We start from the raw sequence: 23,998 nt of genomic DNA, 5'->3' as shown, positions 1-23,998 counted from the left end.
GGGTGGAGGTTGGTGTGGGGTGGGCGTAAGGGAGAGGGTGGGGTTGAAAATAGGTTGGGGTGATGTGGGGGTAGGGTCGGCGGGTGGGGGTGGGTGATTATTTTATTTACTCTTATTATGAAATCAATTTTTTTATTTTTAAACAGCTTATTTTTTTTAAAATAATATTTTTAAAAAATTTAATCAATCGTTCACCAAAAAAATTTTACCCAATGCACCTTCAATCTCTTTTCAGAGTCCAATTTAGGAGGCGGAAAAGCTAGCGAGAGACATCGACAGTTCATATTGTCCATTATCATATCAATGCATATAGTAGAAAATTTTGCCACTGACACAAAATATTAAAGTAACTTTGATAAATTGGTAATATAAAACTGACATCCAAATTTTCTGTAACTTTTCACACCTTTAAAGTAATATTCTTAACTTTCTTTAAAAAGAAATCACACAAAGTAAGTTATCATTTTCTTCACATTGCATTCTCTATAATTATATATGTATAGATTTTATTTACTTAACATTAGTTCATTTTCTACTATATTTAATCAAGGTAGTCTTATACTTTGGGAGTTTTAACTTGTTATATTTGGTGTAGTAGAATTTGTTTGTTCTTTTTTTTTTGGTTCAGAGTCCATATTGGAACCCTAACTAAATTCGGATTGTGTATTGTAGGGCTCATCTAAGGGTGAGTGGTGACTCTTTCAATCGAATTTTTTCTATAATCAAGACTCGAACCTGAGACTTTCGATTAAGGGTGGAGCAGTCTCACCACTAGATATGTTGATATTAAAACAACCTTTGTAAATACTTGGGAGACTTCAAATTTAGGTTAATATTAAATCAAATAGTAAGATATTTATGTTAAACAAAACTGTCGAACATGTTATAAAATGTTTTTAAAAGATAATAGAGTAAAATGGGTGGAATAGACAGATGATGTTAGTGTAAGAGCCGGCAATGTTTGTCATTTTATGATGAAACATAAGTTTAGTGAAACAACATATGATGGCCCTATAGATGCACATAAACACCTAACCACCCTCACGCATGCTGCTCACCTCCACTCTCCCATTTGTCTCTGTCTCCTCTTCTCTTTTTCTATAACTTTGATTCGGAAAATGGAGAGGGGATTACACGGTGAGAATTCCTCCTTCGACCTTTGGTCCTTCCTTATTTTGTTTTTTCATGCATTTGATCCGCATGTGTTTGGCTATGCAATTTAGACTTTAAATTTAACGTTTTATTATGAAATTAATATTTATTTGTGATATTTGAACGGAATTTTATAATTTTTCATACACATAAAATAAAATAAAAATTGTTAAAAAAAAAAGAAGTAATGCACACGGACGACAGTATTATATCTTATTTTCTTTCGTTAGACCCATGTCAATTTTCATACTTGGAAATAGGAAGAGATAAGAAAAGACTTTTAATTAATCGTTTCAGTGGTCATTTATTTCCATTTACTTATTTGATGATTTTCAAATTAATACTAGGTGAATGTCTCCAAAATCAGGTATATAAAAGATTAATGTTTGGAAGAAAAAAGAGAGAAGTATTGAAAACACATTTGAATTTGACGTAAATTATTAATTTTGTTTCTGAATTATATATTGACAGCTCTAAAAATGCCTATCTATTTGACTAACTAAACTTAGATACACACGCGATCTCCGACATGACATAACAAGTGATCTCAAATTCTGGTAGGAGAATGAGACTCTTAATAAGAAGTCAAGAGAAGTGCTGAAAACACTCTTAAACTTGACAAGAAGTTCTGAGAGTATTTCACTCATGTTGCAACTTGCAAGATCGGATTGTATTTAATAATTTAGTTGATCACGCAAATACGTATTTTTAAAGCTGTCAATAATTCAGAAAAATAAAAGAAATGGAAATTCATATTAAGTTAATTAGTATATTTTCAATTCTTTTTTTAAAAAAAACTAGTAAAATTTACCACACCATCAAGTAAAAGCATGTGCGTGTACATATAATAAAGTAAAATACTTTTACATAATTAAATTGTTAGAGAATAAATATTCAACATCATATTAGGTTGGAAGGCAAAATTATAGTAATCCACAGACAATGTAACACGGTCTGTGAAAAAATTATGACCATTAATAGCTCTGTCGACTTATTACACGAGTTCTAATCACAAAAAAGATATGAAAAAAAAAAAAAAGATATGAAGAGTAATAAGAAATCAAGATGATTCGTTTCATGTATAGTTGGAGATATTTGCAAAAATATAAATTTTTAAAAAAATGTTATTGTTTGAGCCTTATTAACAATCTTTAGCTATAGTTAAGATATTTATTATTTATAGCAATTATTTAAGATGCTAGAAAAATAAAATCAAATTGAGGTATCAAGTAGTTATATTCGCTATACACATTTAGATTGTATTAATAAATATAGATTGGGTGAATATAAAAATACAAATAACAAAAAATATAAGAAATTTTATTCATTTGCTCTAGTTTCACTTATATTCATATGTGCATTTAGAATGTATCTACGAATACAATGTGAATGTATACAAAAAACAAAAAAACATAAGAGACAGTATTCATTAGCTCTTCACTAGAATTCATTCACTCTAATGTAAAAATACAACAAATTAAGAAAGAGAGACAAAATATAGAAATACAAAGAGAGGGAAAATACGAGTTCGAAGTCAAAAGGACAACAAAAATTTTCGAAAATTCTAAAAGGGCAACAAAATTATTTATCAAGCCAAAAGGGCAATAAATTTAAACACCGTCTAAATCAGGGTTTTCGCCGCAAGGCGCGGATACCCATGCGACCTGTAAGGCGCAGACATCTTTTAGCCTTGTAAGGCTTAGCCGCCATGAGCTTTACAAGGCGCAGGAAATCTGCGCTTTGCTACTTTTTCTATAAAAAAAAAATTTGCTTTGCTGCTTTTTCTATAAAAAAAAAAATTGCTTTAATAAAAAATTTGATGCTTTGCTGTAAAAATTATTCGTCTAAAATAAAAATAAATCAACGGTTACATCAAAATCTACTTTGATATCATTTTTCCTTTAAGTTTTTTCGTGTTTTATCTCTAGTATGTTTGGGGCGAAATTAGTAGTAAAAAATTATTAGATAAAGTGAATAAAAATAATTTAAAAAATACTATATTAAAATTACAAACAAATAAATTTATAAAAATAATAATTAAAAACTATATAAATAAAAACCAAAAACTAAAAAAATTGAAAAAAAGGTGACAAGTCTACTGGCCGTTTGTGTAATATAAATAAATTCCTTTTCACTATAAACATACATAGATAAAACACGAGTAAATTTAAAACAAAAATGATATCAAAGCAGATTTTGGTGTAACAGTTGATTTATTTTTATTTTAGACAAATGATTTTTACAGCAAAGCAGCAAATTTTTTTATTAAAGTAAAATTCTTTTTTTTTTTAGAAAAAGCAACAATTTTTTTTTTTTAGAAAAAGCAGCAAAGCACAGATTTCCTGCGCCTTGTAAGCTCATGGCGGTTGAGCCTTACAAGGCTAAAGTTGCATGTGCCTTACAGGTCGCATGGGTATCCGCGCCTTGCGACGGAAACCCTGATTTAGACGGTGTTTAAATTCGTTGCCCTTTTGATTTGATAAATAATTTTATTGCCCTTTTGAAATTTTCGAAAATTTTTGTTGCCCTTTTGACTTTGGACTCAAGAAAATACATAGTATAGAGAGAGGAGAATGGCAATTGAGGCGAGCAAGAATAGAGGGAAAGGGGGTAGATGCTAGAGAGAGTGAGATATAGTTATTAAATGTATTTTTTTAAGTATAACTATAAATATTAAATATATAATACATATTTACTATATCATAATATATATAAAAAAAAATACCATTAAAACTAAGAAAGAAGAAGAGGAATGTGAAAATTATTTTTTCCCTTTTTTTAGAAAAAAGATAATTCGTCATGGTATACCAATTAAAGGACGAAATTGGTATCTATTTGACTCATTTTGAAAAGTTGACATAAAGTGGTCTTTATCACTTTTTTTTTGCTTATAGAAGTATCAAATAATGACCCATAAATGGACTCACCACTTTGGGCTAGTCCATTAATGTAAGGACAAATTACTTAATTACACTCCTTTACTTACTTTAATATCCATTTATCCCTACTTATTTCAAAATTTTCAAAAATCCCTTATTTACCTATGTATCCCGCATGTATCCCGTGCACAACGCTATGTATTCCGTGCACAACACTATGTATTCCGTGCACAACACTATGTATCCCGCATGTATCCCGCTATGTGGAATGTATCAAACCTAATGTATCCCGTGCACAACGCTATGTATCCCGCTATGTGGAATGTATCAAACATAATGTATCCCGTGCACAACGCTATGTATCCCGCAAACATCATTTTTAAGGGATTTTTGGTAAATAGAAAACTAGAAGGGATAGGATGTTATTTAGTACTTATAATATGTGGTTCCTATAATTTATACTTAATGTAAATATCTAATTTTGTTTGATAAAATTTGACATGTTGGATTTTTATTTTATTTTTAAAAAAATTAGTATTAGTATATATTGATCTGTATTCAACTGGTAAATCTATATACATTTGTTTGAATTGATATACAATGATCCGTATTCATCTAACGATGTTGTATATATTTATTTGCATTGTTATCCATGGGCTCGAGTTCACTTAATAATTTGATATATGTTTATATTAATTTATTGGTTTGTATTCACCTAATAAATTGGTATACATTATTTGTATTAATATATATGATTGTGCATTGGCAGACATTGGGTTCATAACTTCATATTCACTTAATAAGTTGATATACATTAGTATGATATATACTGATTTGTAGTCACTAATAAATTGATACACATTTGCATTAATATATTTATAGTTCTGCATTTGTATATATACAGAAATAGTAGTATGTCTACGATTTTCATCATATTGAAATGCTAAAATATGTTTTTACATGATATAAATATTATTTATATAATGACAAGTAATTATTAAATAATTATTTTTATTAATAACGCGATCAAAATTAAATATGAGAGAAACTCTATATGAAAGATTTGCGCATAACCAACATAAATTAAATAGTATACATATTGCTCATGGAGCCTAAAAGTATTTTATCGATAAGTACTTCTAAAAAGACCTTTAAACATGAAATTATAAACTGATTGTGTATAATGAATAAAAGCATTAGAAGAATCAAATGTGAAAACAAACCTAAAGCTATCAATTTCACTAACTTTCCACGGTCCTTCATTTTATTATATATAGTTCCCAATTAATTTACTAATCTGTGGGTTGAATCTAGTTTGGACCGACGATTTTTTTTTTGCAAAAACAACCCTGTTGGTCCAACAGTTGAATCAGATTTTAATTAATTAATTATTATGTATATTTTAAATTGAGTCATGTCGTGTCGGTGCAGTGGTGGTTGTCTATTAGTCTATTGGACTCCAACGCCTAATTGTTCTAGCCCCCCGACCCATCCCATGAACCGATTTAGGGAGTCAGTCTATGCCACATCAGTGCCAAGCCAATATCACTGGACAATGCTTATTGGACTAGAACAGGATTGACCCAGCTCACTTTACAAGCTTATTGTTGATTTATCTTTAAGGAAAAAATAGCAAACTAGTCACAATTTCTAACATAATTATTAAAAATATCTACACTTTAAAATAATTATTTAAAATGTCAATATGTTAGAAAATAAATTGTATCCTAATATAATTAATTTCTTTTCCTTTTATTTCTCAAATCAAGCTCAAATTAGATCCTTTTTTTACTCCATCATCCCGTAAAAAGTAAAAAATAAAAATACCCCTATTATCTACTTACCCTCTTTCTAGGTTTTACCCCAAATTATTCCTCTCTCTCTCTTCCATTTTTCACCATTGTTATTCCCTTTTCTTGTTCAAGAAAATCAACTCTTCCAATTTCCTACACTTTGTTCAAGAAATCTTACAATTAATTCAAAATATTTTTCAACCATTGATAAAGGTAAATTTGAAGTCAACAAGTATTTTGTGAGATTTCTTGTGATTTTGTTTTCATCATTCACCAAGTATTTTGTATTTCGGATTTTTCGTATTTAAACAGTATTGGTTGGTTTTTCTGTGAGGTTTTCATTTTCACCAAGTATTTTATGAGATTTCCCTTTTTTATGTATTTCGGATTTTTCGTCTTTTAAACTCTATTGTTCAATTTTTTTGTGATTTTGTTTTCATATTTGAGATTTAATAGATTGTAGTAATCTACATTAGCATTCATACATCATGAATTATTTTGATTTTTTATACATTCATAATTAATAATTTCGAATTTTGCTTATAGGGTCACTAATATATGCACAAGTGAATACGGATTTGGATTTGGTGAAAAAAATCAGAAAAAAGGAACATAGCAGAAGAAGACGAAGAAGAAAGAGAGAGTGAGAAGAAAATTGAATTGTATTCGTATTAATATTTGTTTGTCAATTGTTTTTCTTTTACTCATCATTTGTATTTTTATTAAGAACATTGTATTTCTTTTTTAGTTTGTAGTCATTCAAATAGGTATGTCAAATTGATTTATATTTCTTAAGCATAGATGTATTCTATTTTTTTCACAGCCTATTTGTATTTTTTTTTTTAAATATTGTATCCTTCCTCAACATATTGTATTATTTTCACTATGTATGCTATTTTTTTTTCTAGAATCTTGTATCTCTATTTCTTTTATAGTCAATTTATATTATTTTTAGAATATTGTATCCTTTCTCAACAGATTGTATTATTTCCACCATGTATGCTACTTTTTCCAGAATCTTGTATCCTTTATAAATCATATTCATATGTAATGATTAGATTATATTGAGATACAATCAGTATTACTTTTGTAATAAATATAAAAGAAAAAAACATTTGACAATCATGTAATACAATTTTGATCACTTGAATACAAGTTGTAGTTTTCACTATGAAAGTAAAATATCAATTTTAATTTGAATGGTAAAGTCATCACATAAAATGTAAAAATAATTGGTATACAATTACGATTTTAACATAATAAAAAAGAAAGTTGATTTCTTTGAAATTGTAACTGATGAGAATTAAGTGATATGTTCCTTTTTAAAAATATTATATCCCTTGATTGTCTCCTTTATGTTATTAAATAATTGTATTCTTGCAAATCATACAAATAAGAAAATACATAAATCAGATATATAACAAACTAAAATATTGACATTTTAAATAAATATTGAAAGTATGGCTAAGGGATCCTATTAAATGTCAAAATATTGACATTTTGAAAAATTTCCCTTTTTTTAATTGTTTGTTAATCCTAAAAATCAATTTAAGCTCAATCTCAACAGATTGATATTTTAATGTGAATCTCCTCTTAAAATTGAGATTGCTTCTTTGTAACAAGGGAGACTTCAACTTGATGTTGCTTATATATTCTATCACGATAAAAATAGTTTTTACTTGTCAAATATTACATTTTTACTATATATATCGATTCAATGTGTCAAGAACCATGATGAATCATGAAATTTTGATTGTTTATGTATCTTTCTTAATAAGCAATTTTAATTTCTAAAATATCGAGCAATCAATACTTAAAACTTTAGTTAAATTTTGATCCTGATTGTTCGAATTGATCCTTCACTTGTCTTTACACAAAAAGAGTAATAAAACCAACAATCAAATATTGTCCTAATATCCAATAGTAGTAAAGAAAAAAATGGATTTTAATTGGACACCAAAAAGGCATAGATTCTCCCTTAAATTTATTTCGAACAGTCAGTTACACGCTTAAACTATTATGGTGATCTATTACACACTTTTACTACTTAAAAGTGAATTTATTTACCCTCTAAAACTGATGTGGAAAAATAATTTAAAATAAAAATAAAAATAGGCGCGTCAAATTTATTTAAGTAGACAAAAAGAAAATCAAAATTCAATTAGACCCCACCCCACTCTTCACATCTCTTCTTTTTCACAACCCACCCTCCTCCTCTTCTTCTTCAACCCCACTCTCTTGATGGAACACATTTTTCTCCTCTTTCTTTTAAGCAAAAATCTCTCCTTCTTCCTTAACACTACTAAAAAAACAGCGTTTAACGACGGATATTAGCGACGAACAATATTCCGTTACTATATAACGATGGATTTGCGACGGAATAACCATTTTGTTGCAAAATTAACAAATGATTTTTTGATTTATAATATAACAACAGATTTGCAACAGATTATTTAATCGGTTGCTAAATATTAGCGCGAAAATTTGGCGCCTAATTTTTCCTACGGATTTAGTAACAAAGTAGTGGTGACAAATTTAATTAATATTGGGCGACGGAATTAGTGACGGAAAAAAGGTTGCTAAACTATTAAATATATTTTTATAAAAATTATATTATATAGTGACAAAAATATCCGTCAATATAATTTTTTCTAAATATATATATATTTATTTGAAAGCGACGGATGTTAGAATACGTCACTTATTCCGTTGCAAACTCCAATTTCAGATTTTAACTACTCTCATTTAATCTCATCCGTCCATCATGATTCATCAAACTCCAAGAGTCAATCTCATCCGCTCATCCGAATTTGATCAATGGTCCTGATTTAAGACCCTTGCTTTCCTATTTATACAAAAGACCCCAAACCCCTAATTTTTTTTCTTTCTCCTTCTCTCCTCACCAAATCCGCCGCCCAGACCCCTTTTTCCCTCATTTTCGTCCTTCATTCTGGGCAGTGCAGCCTGGAGAACGAGCAGAGAACAACAATGGAGAGCTCCGGTAGGCGTGCAAAGACCACCAGCGAACCTCAATCGCTGGCAACAGCTCTAATCGGCGAGCAACCAGGCGACCAGACGGTCTCAGTCCGGCAACAGCAGCAACACGGAAATGGTGCCACTAGTTGCCTCTCTCTCCGGCGAAAAACATCAGCAACATCAACTCCACACAGCGAGCAGCGATGGTGAGCACCGACAACAGCCAGCTCCAGCGAGCAACATCAGCAAATGCTGGCAACACCCAGGAGAAAATAACGGCGTAGTTCCAAATGGACAGCAGTCGCTGCCTCCACCTTCTCTCTTTTCCGACCAGCAACTGCGACTCCACGCGAGTTCGTGGAGGATAACGGCAAGAGCATTAAAGCTTCGACCAACAACTATGAATACGAAGAAACAAGCTAAAAGCTCCGGTAAATTTTCTGAATTAAGCTAGGATCCATCCAGGTAGGTCCCTTTAATGTCATTTTGTTAACGCTTAATTGTTCATATACTTTTCTGCTAAAGTTAATTTATTTGTTTAAGACTGCTTACTGTTATCTTGTTACTCATATGCTTGACTGATTATTGCTATCTATTCATTCATTTTGGCGATGGTCCGCTTTAAATCCTTTTTTGTTAACCAACTTGTTCCTTATTCAAATTAGAAATAATTTGTATGCGTAATTTAATCATTGATTTTTTTTGTTAATTGATATGTTTGATTTTGAAAAATAATTGGAGTAACTAGCTGATAATAGAAAATGGCTTAATTATGATATAATTTGAGTGATTAATGGATTTGTTCAAAATTGGTATATGATTATAAATGGCATATGATATGCATATAATTGCTTTCTCTTCTTTAGTTGGACAATTTGGTCATAAGTTGTATAACAACTAGTTATTTATAGTAGTATGATTGAATTTTGATTCTTCTAACCAGCTTATGGTAAGTTTTTGAGACTTCCATTTTGAGATAAATTCTAGCTTAATTCGGTAGGAAATTAGGAGTAATTTGTTAATTGATTGTATTACCTTGTTAGCTAGTCTACCAACTAATATGTTATGATTTAATGACTTTGTTGATAGCATCTTGTATGGCAATTATCTCATTCTGCTATGTGGTATAAGATGATCCGATAAAGCCTATGAAACAGTAGTTACAAGTATGTGTACTAGTTCTGTTTCACAGATGGGACTGCATTCAGGTTTGCATAAGGTTGAGCTCTTTCAATCATTCTGGTTCATGTTGAGTTGAAGAACTTCCTCTTCAATACTAGATGTGTTATTTATTCTGTGGGGTTGACGGAAATTTATTTGACAAAAAAATGGATAATATTTCATAGTAAACATTCATCTTTCGGGCTTGTCTAGGAAAATACTCCATACTAGACACTTCAGTTGTTTTCTTTATTTTGAATTTATTGACTTTGCAGATCCAAGATGTTGCATGTTCCAAAGTGAGAAGCATCTTAACGCCATTAACTGTCCAACTAGCCTTGCAAAGAATTTGTCGTTCCCTTGTTTAAAGCAGTATACTGTAGTAGTTTTGATGTCTCAGGCATCTCGTATGAAAAGGTTGAAGTCATTGATGCAATCTGTACCCAAGAGTTATTCAAGAGATGCAAAGGATAGTCTCATGAAGTTCTCATATATTTCCTCTTCCAGCATCATGATCTAATCTACGTTTATATTTATAATATCTTTCCCCTTCATGTGTTCCTTGCCACGGAAAGAAAGAAAAAAGAGAATGTGATAATCAGTCTTTCCCCCATCCCTCAGCACTTTAAACAAGTAAAGCAACATAACATCGACAAGTTCACTTAGGTTGTCGCATGCCTTAGGCATTTACTCTATTCTTGTACAAGTATACCAGTTAATTAAACATGTTTTAGTGTTTTTGCCTAATATTTTTAAGTTACGCGCAACTTAGTTCCATATCTTGGAGATCTTAAATTAATGCACATGCATGAATATAAAGCTAACAAATTAGTGTTATTGCTCTTAGGTAGATTTCTTTCCTAGGCTGACTTTATACATCCATAATCTTCAACGTACAACCTTCAAAGTCATTCTTCGTGTTCTGCTTTTTTATACGGTGTTTTTTATGTCTTGCCTACTATTTTATATTCTGGCTGGAATTGCTGGTGACTTTTTTTTTGAGATGGAACTATTGATTTGGTTTTGTTGCATCATCATTGATACATATAAGCTTAAATGTACGGTAAGTTGGCAAAAAAAATATTAGCACATTTAATTAAGCTAAAAGGTTATGTGTGTTTCAGCATTTTCCTTGCATTATAATTTTATTCCTAATCTTTAATTTTTTCCTTTTATCTCAATTTATTACAGGAAAAATATGAAGAAATATTACGGGAAAGAACAACCTCTCAATCTTATATTGATCAATGTGAAACATACTACCAAGCTGCCCGGGAAGAAAAGAAGAGAAGAATATAGGGTCTTGGATCTGAAGCAAAAACTTACTACGGGCAGAATCTTTGTGCCTTATCATCTGTAGAATATTTTAAACCCTCTAAATATTATTTTATATGAATTTTTGTTATTTTAGAGGTATTTAGTATTTGTTATTTAATTTATTTCAGCAGTGTATATTTAAAATAAATAAATGAAATGATTTTACAAGAAAAATTTTAGCAACAAATTTAATGACGATTTGGTCGTTGCTATAAAAAAATATTAGTGACAGATTAGCAACGAAACATTAAAGTGGCAAATGTACTGGCTCAAATAACAAAATATTGTGTGACGGATTAGTGACAGAAATTTCGTCACGAATTTATTTTAAATGACGAAATTAATTATGAAATTAGCAACGAGCTATATAAGTATAACAACGGACTAATCTGTCGCTAACAATTGGCGACGGAAATCATTCGTCTCTAATACGTCGCTAAACTTGCGACGGAACTCATTTTTTCGTCGCTAAGAGATTACTAACGAGCGATATAGCAACAACCAATAATCCGTCGCAAATTCGGTTTAGCGACGGAATATCATAGATTAGCGACGGATTTCGTCCGTCGCTAAATGCTGATTTTTTTGTAGTGCTTCTTCGACTTCTTCTCAGCTTGCTTAGCAAATTACTTATCATCAGTCTAAGTTTTGTGGGTTTTGATTTGTGTTTGTTAACAAAAGATTTCTTAATTTCATCGACGGGATAAAATTTTGGGGGTTTCTTAGCCGCTGCAGCTATGGCTGGCTTTTTTGAGAGAAATAGGAGAATTTTCCACTCCATAAATCAACTCCATGTTTCAATTAGTGTTCTTGGCGGCCATTGTTAAAATTTTCATCTTATTGTAATTTTGCTATGAAGAAAATATAATCATTACAGAATTTTAATGATTAATTAGTGTAAAATATAGTTAACAAAAGAAAATTTAATTAAAAATAAAAAAAGAATAATTTTATTTTTAATTTCTAACATGGCACTGATGTGGCAGCGAGTGTAATACACCACATATTGTGAGAGTGGTGTTACACGTCTCAGGGGGTAAATAAATTCACTATTAAATAATAAAGGTGTATAATAGATTATCATAATAGTTTAAACGTATAACTAACTTTTCGAGACAAGTTCAAGAGAAATCTATGCCTTTTCCCTAAATTGTTGCTAGTAACATGCACAAATTGAAGCTTCTAGGCAGCTAACTGTCAGCACATAACATGTAGGCGATTGGTTTAAGTGGGATTATGTTTATGTCTAACTTTATTTTAAGGCTTAAGTCATACACAACTCATCAAAGTTGTCCGCATATTTCACTTGAACACTTCAACTAAGTTTTGTATCTATTGAACATCTCTAGTACTTCAAATTGATACAAGTTGAGCATTTTTTACTTATGTGACATTTTGGGTGTGATTCACGAATAATAAGCGCGCGAAAGAATTAAATTAGACATTTTTTAAGCTTAAAAATCTCTTTTTTCTTTATTGGACTTGTTGCCATCACTTCTCCACCTTACCACTCGCATCCGCCATTGTTGCCATAAACACCCTTCTTTTTCCTCATTTTTTTCTCTTCATTTACCATCATAATCATTTTATTTTCCTGATTTGTTATTATCGCAGCCAATACATCCATTTCTTCCTCTTCTTTTAAGCAACAATTGTTAGGACCGAAATAAACAGGTGTAATGCAGAAGCTAGCAAAGCAAAGCTCAAAAGACCACGAGTAAGAAGACAAATGAGAAACATACCAAAAGAGACAGATTTAACGTGGTTCGGTCAATCGACTTACGTCCACAAAGGAGATGAGCAATCCACTATAAATATAAGAGTACAAAATATTGAGAGAAACTACTTCAACCAATTAACTTGGAATAGAAGGAGGTACACAAAATTCTCCTCCATAACCACAACTCTCAAAACCCTAGGACTACATTGTGAATGTTGATTAAGTTAAAAGGAACAAGCCTCTATTTATAGAGTCCTAAACCTTTTCCTACAAGAAAAGGATTAGCCAATCCAAAACATTTTCCTAAAAGGAAAACCTATTTATGGTAAGAAATTCAGGGCAAATAAAACCCAACATCAACTACCATCACCTCTACCATTAACATCGACACTTGGTCTGTATTTTTTTCTTCAACTCTATATTCCTTTTCTTCTTCTTATTATTTCTACAGTCACTTCACCTCCTCTATCACCATTGAATCTATATTTGCCATTGTTCATTTAGAAGATTAGAAAAAAGAAAAAAAAAGGAGAGTAGTGTTCTGATAGGTAGCAAGGAAGAACTTGGGTGGTTGGTAACAATGGTAACTATTAAACTTTTTTTTTTTGAATCTAAACGATCTGCCATTGTTAATCTATGATAAAGAAGAACAGAAAACAAAAAGAGAAAGAGACGGTGGGGGCTGATCATGGGTAGCAGGGGAAAGGTTTGGTGGGTGGGGGAATTGTGCAGGGATTACAAAATTTTCTTTTATTTTTTATATTTTTTTTCACTCATATTGAATTATATTATTTTAATAATTTTTTTGGATCCAATTGACACATGTCATAATTTAATTCGTCATAGTGTCATGTCATAGCGAGTGTATCTCACACATTTAATATTTTTGGCTAATTGTCCAAAAAATGTCAAATAGGTGTCAATCCTAAGTGATAGAGGAGTTCAATAGGTACAAAACTTAGTTAATGTATTTAAGTGGAATATGCGAACAACGTTAAAGAGCTCTGTATGACTTAAAACCTTATTTTAATTATAACGTTGTTAAGATACTCAAAGGACCAATTATAGGAAAACCACCCAAAGGTTTCATGAAAAGGATTGAAAAAACCATCAAACAACGCAATACAACTGCTTAGGTAAAATCAAAGATAACAAAAAAAAAATTCTACTTAATGAGATCACTTATAAGATAATTATAATTTAATTTATATATAAATAATTAGTAATTCGATAAATATCATAATTATAATGACAAATACATTTTAGGAAACCAGAATGACCGAAATCATCCTTATTTTAAGTATAATTTTATTTTTATTTTATGTCTTTTTTATTAAAAAAATAATATTTTACGCATAAGAAATTTGAAAAAAAATTAAACTTTTTTCTATTAAGTGGTAAAAAAATCTTAATTTCTCCTTCTTATTTTCAAGGGAAGATAAAAAAATTACAAGTGGACATAAAACAAAATGAGATACAATATTGTTTTCCCATTGGAATATTAGCATCACTTTACCTATCACATTCTTGACAAAAACTCAAACGACCAACACAAAACAAACAGCTAAAAAGCGGTTTTGGAAAATCCAGTGACTAAAACATGCAAATGGTTTTACTGTGGTCTATTGTATTTTAACTTTTCCCAGTTATAAATATCCCCAGTTAATGCACTGCCTCAACAAAATCAACTAAGTAAACAACCAAATTTGTGTTCTATAAAAAGTTCTCATATTTAGTGATCAGTAAAAAAATCAAGAAAATGTCGACTACTGTAGGCCAAGTCATTCGTTGCAAAGGTATGATTCCATGATTTTGAAATCAGTGAACTTCTCTATTTCATGATTCTGAAATTCTCTCCTCTTGTTTTTTTAATTTTGAGAATTTTTGTGGTAATTATGAACTAATGGGGACATATTATTTATAGCTGCTGTGGCATGGGAGGCTGGTAAGCCATTAGTGATGGAGGAAGTGGATGTTGCTCCTCCACAGAAAATGGAAGTTCGTCTTAAGATCCTCTATACTTCACTCTGTCATACTGATGTATACTTCTGGGAAGCTAAGGTAAACAAAACAAAATTACTTCTTGTTATTGTTGTGAGCAAATGTTATAAGGGGATCAATTTTTGTTTTTAAAGTATTCTTTTGAACTAATTTCAGGGTCAAAATCCAGTCTTTCCTAGAATTCTTGGACATGAAGCAGCAGGGTATGTGCTATCTTGTTTCAATTGATTGATTTAAATTCATCATTTACCGTGTCTAAAGCCAAAAGGGTACTGAATTTTGTTGTTTTCTTGATATCTAGGATTGTGGAGAGTGTTGGAGAGGGAGTAACAGAACTTGCACCAGGAGACCATGTTCTTCCTGTCTTTACAGGGGAATGCAAAGATTGTGCTCACTGTAAATCTGAAGAAAGCAATATGTGTAGCCTCTTAAGGATTAACACTGACAGGGGAGTGATGATTAATGATGGACAATCAAGGTTTTCCATCAATGGAAAGCCCATTTACCATTTTGTTGGGACCTCCACTTTTAGTGAGTACACTGTGGTTCATGTTGGATCTGTCGCCAAAATTAACCCCCTTGCTCCTCTTGACAAAGTATGTGTCCTTAGTTGTGGAATCTCGACAGGTATAAACAAAATGACTATGTTAGTAGTTTCTTTTAAGGGGTTCAAATTGTTGATTGATATGCCTTATTTTCTAGGCCTTGGAGCAACTTTGAATGTTGCTAAACCAACAAAAGGCTCAAGTGTGGCTATTTTTGGACTAGGAGCTGTAGGCCTTGCAGTGAGTATTCTCCATATTGCAAATGACTTTCTTGTTCTGTTTAATCATTTCCCGTATATATGATGTTTTAAGCTTACGAATGATCTGATCTCATTTGGTCAGGCTGCAGAAGGAGCCAGAATTGCTGGTGCTTCAAGGATAATTGGTGTTGATTTAAATGCTAGTAGATTTGAGCAAGGTAATTAACTTGTGCCTTATACATTCTTGATCCATTATCTTATAATTCCTTCCTTGTAACTTGTTTCATAGCAAATTAACTCATGCCATCCATTTTACTTCTATTCTACAGCTAAGAAATTTGGTGTGACAGAGTTTGTGAACCCAAAGGACTATAGTAAACCAGTTCAAGAGGTACTCATATTTACTTCTCCTAATGGATCATTTCGCGAAAGAAAAACAAAAGACAGCCATGAGTCATAGTTGATCATCTTTTCTTGAATTTTGATTATTTGATCAGGTAATTGCTGAGATGACTGATGGCGGAGTCGATAGGAGTGTGGAATGTACTGGCCATATTGATGCTATGATTTCAGCATTTGAATGTGTCCATGATGTATGTTTTCTATCATCAAATTTCCTTAGTTGTATGTTCTTATTAATACATCCATCTTAACGAACATTGTCGTGATTAACTTTCAGGGCTGGGGAGTGGCTGTACTTGTTGGAGTACCCCATAAAGAAGCTGTGTTCAAGACACACCCTATGAACTTTTTGAATGAAAGGACTCTCAAAGGAACCTTCTTTGGAAACTACAAACCTCGTTCGGATATTCCTTCTGTTGTTGAGAAATACATGAACAAAGAACTTGAATTGGACAAATTCATCACTCATACACTTCCATTTGCTGAAATCAATAAGGCTTTTGATTTAATGTTGAAGGGAGAAGGCCTTCGTTGCATCATCACCATGGAGGACTAAACTTACTGTCCTAGAAAAGGAGCTTCTGGCTAGTCGCTACTGTTTGAGAAAAGACCAATAAATTGTCACTGTCCTATTTTCCCTTTCTTGTTTGGTGATTGAGTTGTAACATTCCTGTCCAAGTCCATCCATGTCTTTTCTTTTGGTTTTTTTGCCTATAGATGTGCTTTGTCTTTCGCAATGCCATGTCTATTTCTGTTCTTGTAAAAAAATGCAATTATCTCTGTTTTATCTTAAGTATATTTACAGAATTTCATTGATTTCTATAGTATTCAAACAAGGTATGATAATGCATCTTTTAAATTAGGGCTGGGATAGCACAATATATACATGAAGCTAGCAATCACTGGCAGAGCTAAGTTTGTCGTGTCAATCGTTGTGGTAAAAAAATATAATTATGAGGCTAGCAAGTAGCAACTGTTGCATCTCTAGCATTCAAGTGATCATCCCATCGGCATATTAGTAATCTTTGGTAACTTCTCCTTAGAATTCTCCGACGTCACCTCCTACGATCACTCTTTTCTTTTTCTGCACACTTTTTTGTTTCTGCAAAATACTTTTACTATTGCATTTTCTCATTGTTCATCTGAATATCCTTGAGTAAATTAGCTATGGGAAAAAAATTTCGATAAATCTAAGCTTAGATTGCAATATAAAATTGGGAAAGTAGATTGCAATGAGCTCTTATTACTAATTACTCCCTCCATCTCAAATTATTTATCGTGATTTCTAAATATAATTATCTTTAATTACTCTCGTTGTCCATTTTGACTTGTCTAAAAATAATTATCTCATCTCATTTTTATTATCTAGCTAATTTAGAAAATCAAGTTTTATTATCTAGCTAATTTAGAAAATCAAGAGATAATTTATCATTTGACTCATAACTTACATGTACTATTAACTAAAGTCATTTTTCAAAATATTAAATTTATTATATTCAAATGATGATGTAAAAAAATTGGCATTTTATTTATTGCTCCTTAAGAAGTGTACTAAATCAATATGGATAGAAAAAATATTTATTATTTTAGAAATTCAAAATAAAACTGATTATTTGTTTTAAATTTCATCTATAATAGTAATTGTTCTTGAAAATTAGGAACATGTCAATAGAATAAGTATTTAATAAAGAGGGATTATACCTTAAGACATTAATGATAATAAAATAGTAAAAAGGAATTTAATAAATATTTTTAAAAAATATATAAAAGAGAAATACGATAGAGGATAAATTCTTAGTCAAGGTACACAAATAATACCTTGTATGAATTTTTTAATATTGTATCGCTCGCAGTCTCGCATGTGACATTAGTCTCACAAATTGATTGACGCAAAGATTTAAATTTTTGGGGCCATTAATTTGTGAGACAAAGAGAAGCTTTACACAATTAATATTAGGTGCCTGAGACATAAAGTAAAGTTTTTAATCTTCGGCTAAAAGCACACTACAAGTTAATGGCAGAGTTAGAATTTTTAATAAGAGAATTCAAGATTTAAAAAAATAAATATACAAACTAATCGAAGGGGGTTCGACATATACTATATATATTAAAAAAATTAACAATATATAAATAGTAATATTTTTCGCTGAAGGAGGTTCAGATGAATCTCCTGAATGTATGCTGCCTCCGCCCTTGATTACAACCGTTGTGTAGGGATAATAGTGGGTGGGGTATATGTGGGGTGGCAAGGGTTAAGGCTATATAGGGCGGGGGCGGGGTAAATGCGGGGTGGGAAGGGTTCAAAGCTATATAGGGCGAGGCGATTTTAAGGTTGTACGGGGATGGAAGGAATGCGGGGTGGGGCGGATTATGGGTCTATGTGATTTTATGCGGGTTCATATTTAATTTTAACTTTATACATGTTATAAAAGTGATAGAGCATCATTTCGTAAGATAGTTTTTTTAAAGTTACTAAAATATTCAAGATAGTAAATGAAAATGGTTCAATCAAAACTAATATGATTTCTTACGTGCTTCCCAATTAACTTATACAAAATAAAATTTTAAGTCATTATCTATTAATTTAGTACAACGTAATTTTATTTTTAGTATCAAACTTAACTAAAAAAAGAAAATATTAAAACTATTATGCGGGATGAATTCATGCAGGCGGGTCTATGCGGGACGGAGTAGGACGGATTGAAAAAAAAAAAGTTATTATATAAAATAAAGCGGATTAAAAATTTTGCAAGTTAAGCTCAATCCATCCTACATCCCTATTGTTAGGCGAAGCCACCTTAGGCAAATAAGGATGGTTTAGTACATGCCTTTTTATCAAAAAATTATGTTGTATGATAAAAATTATATATTAGTTATTATGATTGATATTTAATTTTACTCCTCCTTAACGTAATTAAAAATAATTTGTACATTCTTCGTCAATTTTCTGAATCTATCTCAAACCCTCGCCCCCACCCTAGTCCGTTTTTATTAGTTTATTTTTTCAATATAATTTGATAAATTATTGTGTATCTGTATGATAATTTAGTACATGTATATCAATTTCACGGAGGCAATGCATGATATGACATGGAGAGATGTCATCAGGCTTCATTACATTCATGCATGCATGTTATCATCAATGTTTGGTTTTCTTGTAATCCACCTTTGGCTGTCGTCACTTGCATTAGTTTAAGTAACTATTCGTCTCGTATTAATTGTCTATTTTTAAAAAATATATTTCTTAAAAAATTATAAACAAAAAGTGTTTCGTCCTATTTTATATTATTATAGATGTTTATCTTAAATTATTCATCAATTGACAAATTAAGATATAATTAATTTTTTTCTTATTTTATTCTTCAAATTAATTTATTTTTAAAAGTGTTGAATATTGATCGATCACCTAGATGAATATTATAAAGTTATAAAAAAAATTATATTGTTAATCATAGTATTAATAGACTAAGCACATAAATAAAAGTGCATTAAAATGTTAAGAAGGTAAATTAATAAAAATATCTTTTTTATTTATTATTTCTTATGAAGTGTGTAAATAAAATAAGTTGACAAGTAATATAGAACGGAAGGATACTATTTTATTTGTATGTCTCTCCAATAAATTACAATTTATTTAAAAATAAGATTTGGTTAATTTTATTTCAAGGATATTTAATATTAATAATAAAATAGAATAAAAAATAGTTAATAGTTATTTAATTTTATAAAATGATAAGTAAATTAGAACAAGTATATTAAGTAAAATATTGACAATTAACAATATAGAATGTAGGGATATTTCGTCCATCGTTTTCTCCTAGTGTATTCTAGCAACAACTTTACCCCTCCATGAAAAGACTAATTTGCCATCCCACATTATTTATTGTTTTCGTGCAAGTTTTTTTCAAGGCTTAAGTCAGCGACGGCCCCTTAAAGTTGTCTGCATAATTCACTTAGACACCTTAACTAGGACTTGTACCTATTGAACACCTCTACTAATTTGGATTTGAACGCTTTTTTGACAATCAACTAAAAGTATGAAATGTGTGTAATACACCCGCAATGACGTGGAAAATTGACAAATCAATGACGTACATGTGGCATTTTGACCGAAAAAAATAAAAGAAAAAAGAAAAAAATTGAAGTTGCCATCCACCCAGCTACAAATCATGCAACTTGTTGCAATGTCCAATGATGCATTGAGAATTTCTATGAAGTAGAGACAGATTTACTATCAACCATAGTCGTCGTCACTATAGCCCCATCCTCCACCATAGCCATCATCACCTTCAAATCCTCTTAATCCACTAATTTTTTTTAAGTTGAAAATAGCAAATTACATATACATAAAAATTAATCAATACATGTACCTACAAAATATGAACCATTTATAATTTTAGATATCAATAAAATCATTGACTACATAATCATCTAAGCAATACACGGAGAAAGGAGGAAGGAGAGATGATTCATTTTTTATTTTAAATCTGATTTGTTAGATATATTTTTCAATAAGAAAAAAAAATGGAAGAAGAAACAGAGTAGTCATTGTATGAGTCTCTATTTTTTCCAGTAAATAAGATCACAATATCCAGCAAATTTAAAGAAAATGGAGAAGAAAATCGTAATGGTGTTTCTCCAGTTGAATACGATAGAGGTGAGGGGGAGGGAGAGGAAGAGGAGGCGGGAGAAAAAAAAAGGGTGGAAGGTGGTGGTGGCAACATCGACGGCGACGACGGAGATGGTACTGATTTTGGAAGAGGAGGCAGGGGAAAAGAAAAGGGTGGAAGGTGGTGGTGGCAACATCGACGGAGATGGTACTGATTGTGGAAGAAGTTATGGCTAAAGAAGATGGAAGAAGAGAGAGATTTTTTTTAAAAAATAAATCAAAAATACGTTCTGACGTGCTAAATGGATGTGTATTACACCTTCCTTGCCATGTTAGCGAAAAGTGTCAAATAGGTACTTATTCTGAACAATAGAAGTGTTCAATAGGTACTAGTCCAAGTTAAAGTGTTTAAATGAATTATACGGACAGCTCTAAGGGGCTGCAGATGACTTAAGCCTTTTTTTAATAACATATATTAATTAGTAGTAGTTATTAATTAATTCAAATAAATCAATGAGATGTTTAACTTAATATTTCAAATTAGAATACAACAAATCGTCAAATTAGCTGCAGGATATTTTAATTGCTAATTGTATCATAAAGAAGACGAAAAGATATATATTTCTGACCTGTGACCTGTGAGAGTGTCTAGCTATTAGAGAGTTATGGCCTAAGTCAGGAAACTAATATCCATCTGTTTTGTTCTTCTCCAGGTTGGCTTGTTTCACATGGCACATTATTTTACAGCTATATATGTCACCCTACTATATACACAGTTCAATTTTTATAATATATGTTTTCATCACTGACCAGTTCACTGCACTTGTAAAATTATTACAAGCCCAAAAATTTGATATTTTGTTAAAATTATTAAATTCGATCGAATCAATAACTGGTTAGTTATAGTTGTCATTGTCCCAATTGGTAAATATCTTCCATGAGAGATTATATATATAACATGAGTTATTACAAACAAATAATTAGAGGTGATAATAGATAAACAATTAGAACAAATTAAATAAGAAAAAAACAATTGATATCTTCTCGAATCATAGAATCTTCATTCCATATCAGCCAAATTGTCAAAGGGTATCTATCAAAGTTAGAATGTGTTTCAAAATATATAGCGTTCGTCTTTTATTGATATGAATAAAGAAAACATAATAATACAATATATGAATAAAAAATTGGTATACTTTAGTAAGTCAAATAAATTTTAATTAATCTTTCTAATATATTCTAAATTGTTAACTTTTAAATTTTAATTTTTGTAATGTAATTTTAAATATAAAAAATTATTTCTAAAAGCGTGAAGACCTTCTACTCGTATACCCACCAAAATTTCGTATTCGGAACCTCATCAGTCATCACAAAAAGTAAAACAAAAATAGTACAAAAAAACAAGAGGGAAGATAAACAACATAAAAGTACTCCCTTCATTTTTGACATTTATTAATACTTCTAATCAATCACTAAATAAAATAATTTTGTTCTATCAGAGAGTAAGAAAAATGTACCTAAGCACATAACTTAGCCCCTATATCTTTCGATATCCGTATTGAAGCCTGATTACAATTGTGATTATAGTACTACTCTATTGCTCTGACCATTTTATATTACTTAGCTCCAATATTAAAACTTATTACTCTGATTTATAATTTTAATTTTTAATTTTAAATATTATTCCTTTCATTCACTTTTTCTTGTCATATTTTAACTTGCCACGCCCATTATGTATTTTATTAAACTGTCCTATTAAATGATGTTTAGTATTAAGTCTTGAAAAATGATTTGAAGAAAAAATATTTAATGTTGAGGGTAAACATATAAAAAATATACTCCAATTTATTTTTTCTTGATATGTCAAAAGTGACAAGTAAAAATAAATTGAGGGAATAGTCAAATTAAAATAGTACAAACAGAAGAAGATTACATCATGTTAACGTCACTGCTCACATACCCAATTTAGTAAAAAAGGCAAAATAGGTGTGCCATTAAAACAAAAGGGTAATAATGGAATTTCGAAAGCAGTTTCGAGATCCCTAGATGTAATGTGTGGGCATTATTCATCATTACAAATGATTTTCCCGAAGATGCTAACGGTACTCGTAGTAGCATGAAAATATATATGCTCCCCTCCTTCATGTTTTGACACCTGTAAATTTCAGCTACATTCCACATTAATTTCTGTGAACTCCATGTGACGTTATCATTCCCCTTTCTTCAGCCGCTGTATTGAAGTTGTTAATTGCTTATCACACACTGGATGACACGTGGTCATCAAAATTGGCGCGCATGGTATTTCGCCTTCTGTTTTCATTTTATTGACCGAAATACCCTCCATATATCTTTTTAGTACTAGATGATACATTTGGGTGTGTTTAGTCGAAAGTGAAACACTCACTGTCTCAAGTTTGTTAGATTTGACACGAAATTTAAGAAATAGACAATAATTTTTGAAATTTATCATATACAAAGACTTTTTTTATAAATATTTTACTTAGACACCTCAACTAAGACTAGTACCTATTGAACACTTTTATCTATTCAAAAATTGTTCCTATTAGACATTTTTTGATAATCAACAAAAAATATGAAGACTGTGTGATATACTTGCGGTGACATGGCAAAATAGCTAATTAAAAAATAACATGTGTCACTGGGCCCCGAAAATTATAAAAAAAATAATTTTGTTTAAAATTATTTCAAACACATCTATATCTAATTTTTTTAAAAAAGAAAACGAAAAAAAATGAAAATGTCAACCTATTCTACCCAACCCCCCTTTCATCTTCATCATTTTCCCAAAACAAATTCTTTCTCAAATCACAAAATCTACCATTTCATCTTCTTCCCAAACACACATTCATTTTCAAATCATAAAACCTAATTTATTTTCAAATAACTTGAAGATTAACTTTTTTTAAAAATATATATATATTTTCATCCTAAGAGTGAAAAAGAAAGAAATTTTTTTTGGCGGTTATTCAAATTTTCGAATATCATTTTTGATAAATTTAATGTGTTTATATATGACTTTGAGTAAAAATATTTGTTCGAAAATTGTGATAAATAAATATCGGCTAACTTTTTTTATACGTAAAGTTATTTATCTTGTTTCTCTTCTTCATATTTGTTCTATTATTTTTATGAGATTTGAAATAAATCATACAAAAGAAAGTCTTTCTTTCAAATGTGAATCGTATGATTTCTTCATAGTTGATTTTCATTTATCTTCATATT

General features: G+C 30.5%; 1 protein-coding gene across 1 annotated transcript; it reads left to right on the top strand.

The window, feature by feature from the left end:
• Positions 1 to 14,436: 14,436 nt before the first annotated feature.
• Positions 14,437 to 16,729, top strand: LOC125838177 (alcohol dehydrogenase 3). Its single transcript, XM_049517250.1, has 9 exons — positions 14,437 to 14,794; positions 14,923 to 15,059; positions 15,156 to 15,202; positions 15,301 to 15,626; positions 15,702 to 15,784; positions 15,887 to 15,962; positions 16,074 to 16,135; positions 16,242 to 16,337; positions 16,424 to 16,729. The coding sequence occupies exons 1-9, from the start codon at positions 14,758 to 14,760 to the stop codon at positions 16,700 to 16,702; spliced, it is 1,143 nt and encodes a 380-aa protein (XP_049373207.1). The 5' UTR covers positions 14,437 to 14,757; the 3' UTR covers positions 16,703 to 16,729.
• Positions 16,730 to 23,998: the final 7,269 nt, after the last annotated feature.

This window comes from Solanum verrucosum, unplaced genomic scaffold, assembly GCF_900185275.1.
Source record: "Solanum verrucosum unplaced genomic scaffold, falcon-dt-bn FXZP01000079.1, whole genome shotgun sequence".
NCBI classification, from domain to species: domain Eukaryota; kingdom Viridiplantae; phylum Streptophyta; class Magnoliopsida; order Solanales; family Solanaceae; genus Solanum; species Solanum verrucosum.
The sequence above is the reverse complement of the archived record's forward strand: the minus strand, read 5'-3'. Positions and strand labels throughout refer to the sequence as shown.

Bases quoted from the DNA above. Each gene is read 5' to 3' on its own strand.
- LOC125838177 (XM_049517250.1), top strand. From the start codon at position 14,758: ATGTCGACTACTGTAGGCCAAGTCATTCGTTGCAAAG. The intron at 15,785-15,886 runs GTGAGTATTCTC...TCATTTGGTCAG, and splicing joins TAGGAGCTGTAGGCCTTGCA to GCTGCAGAAGGAGCCAGAAT. The intron at 16,136-16,241 runs GTACTCATATTT...TTATTTGATCAG, and splicing joins ATAGTAAACCAGTTCAAGAG to GTAATTGCTGAGATGACTGA.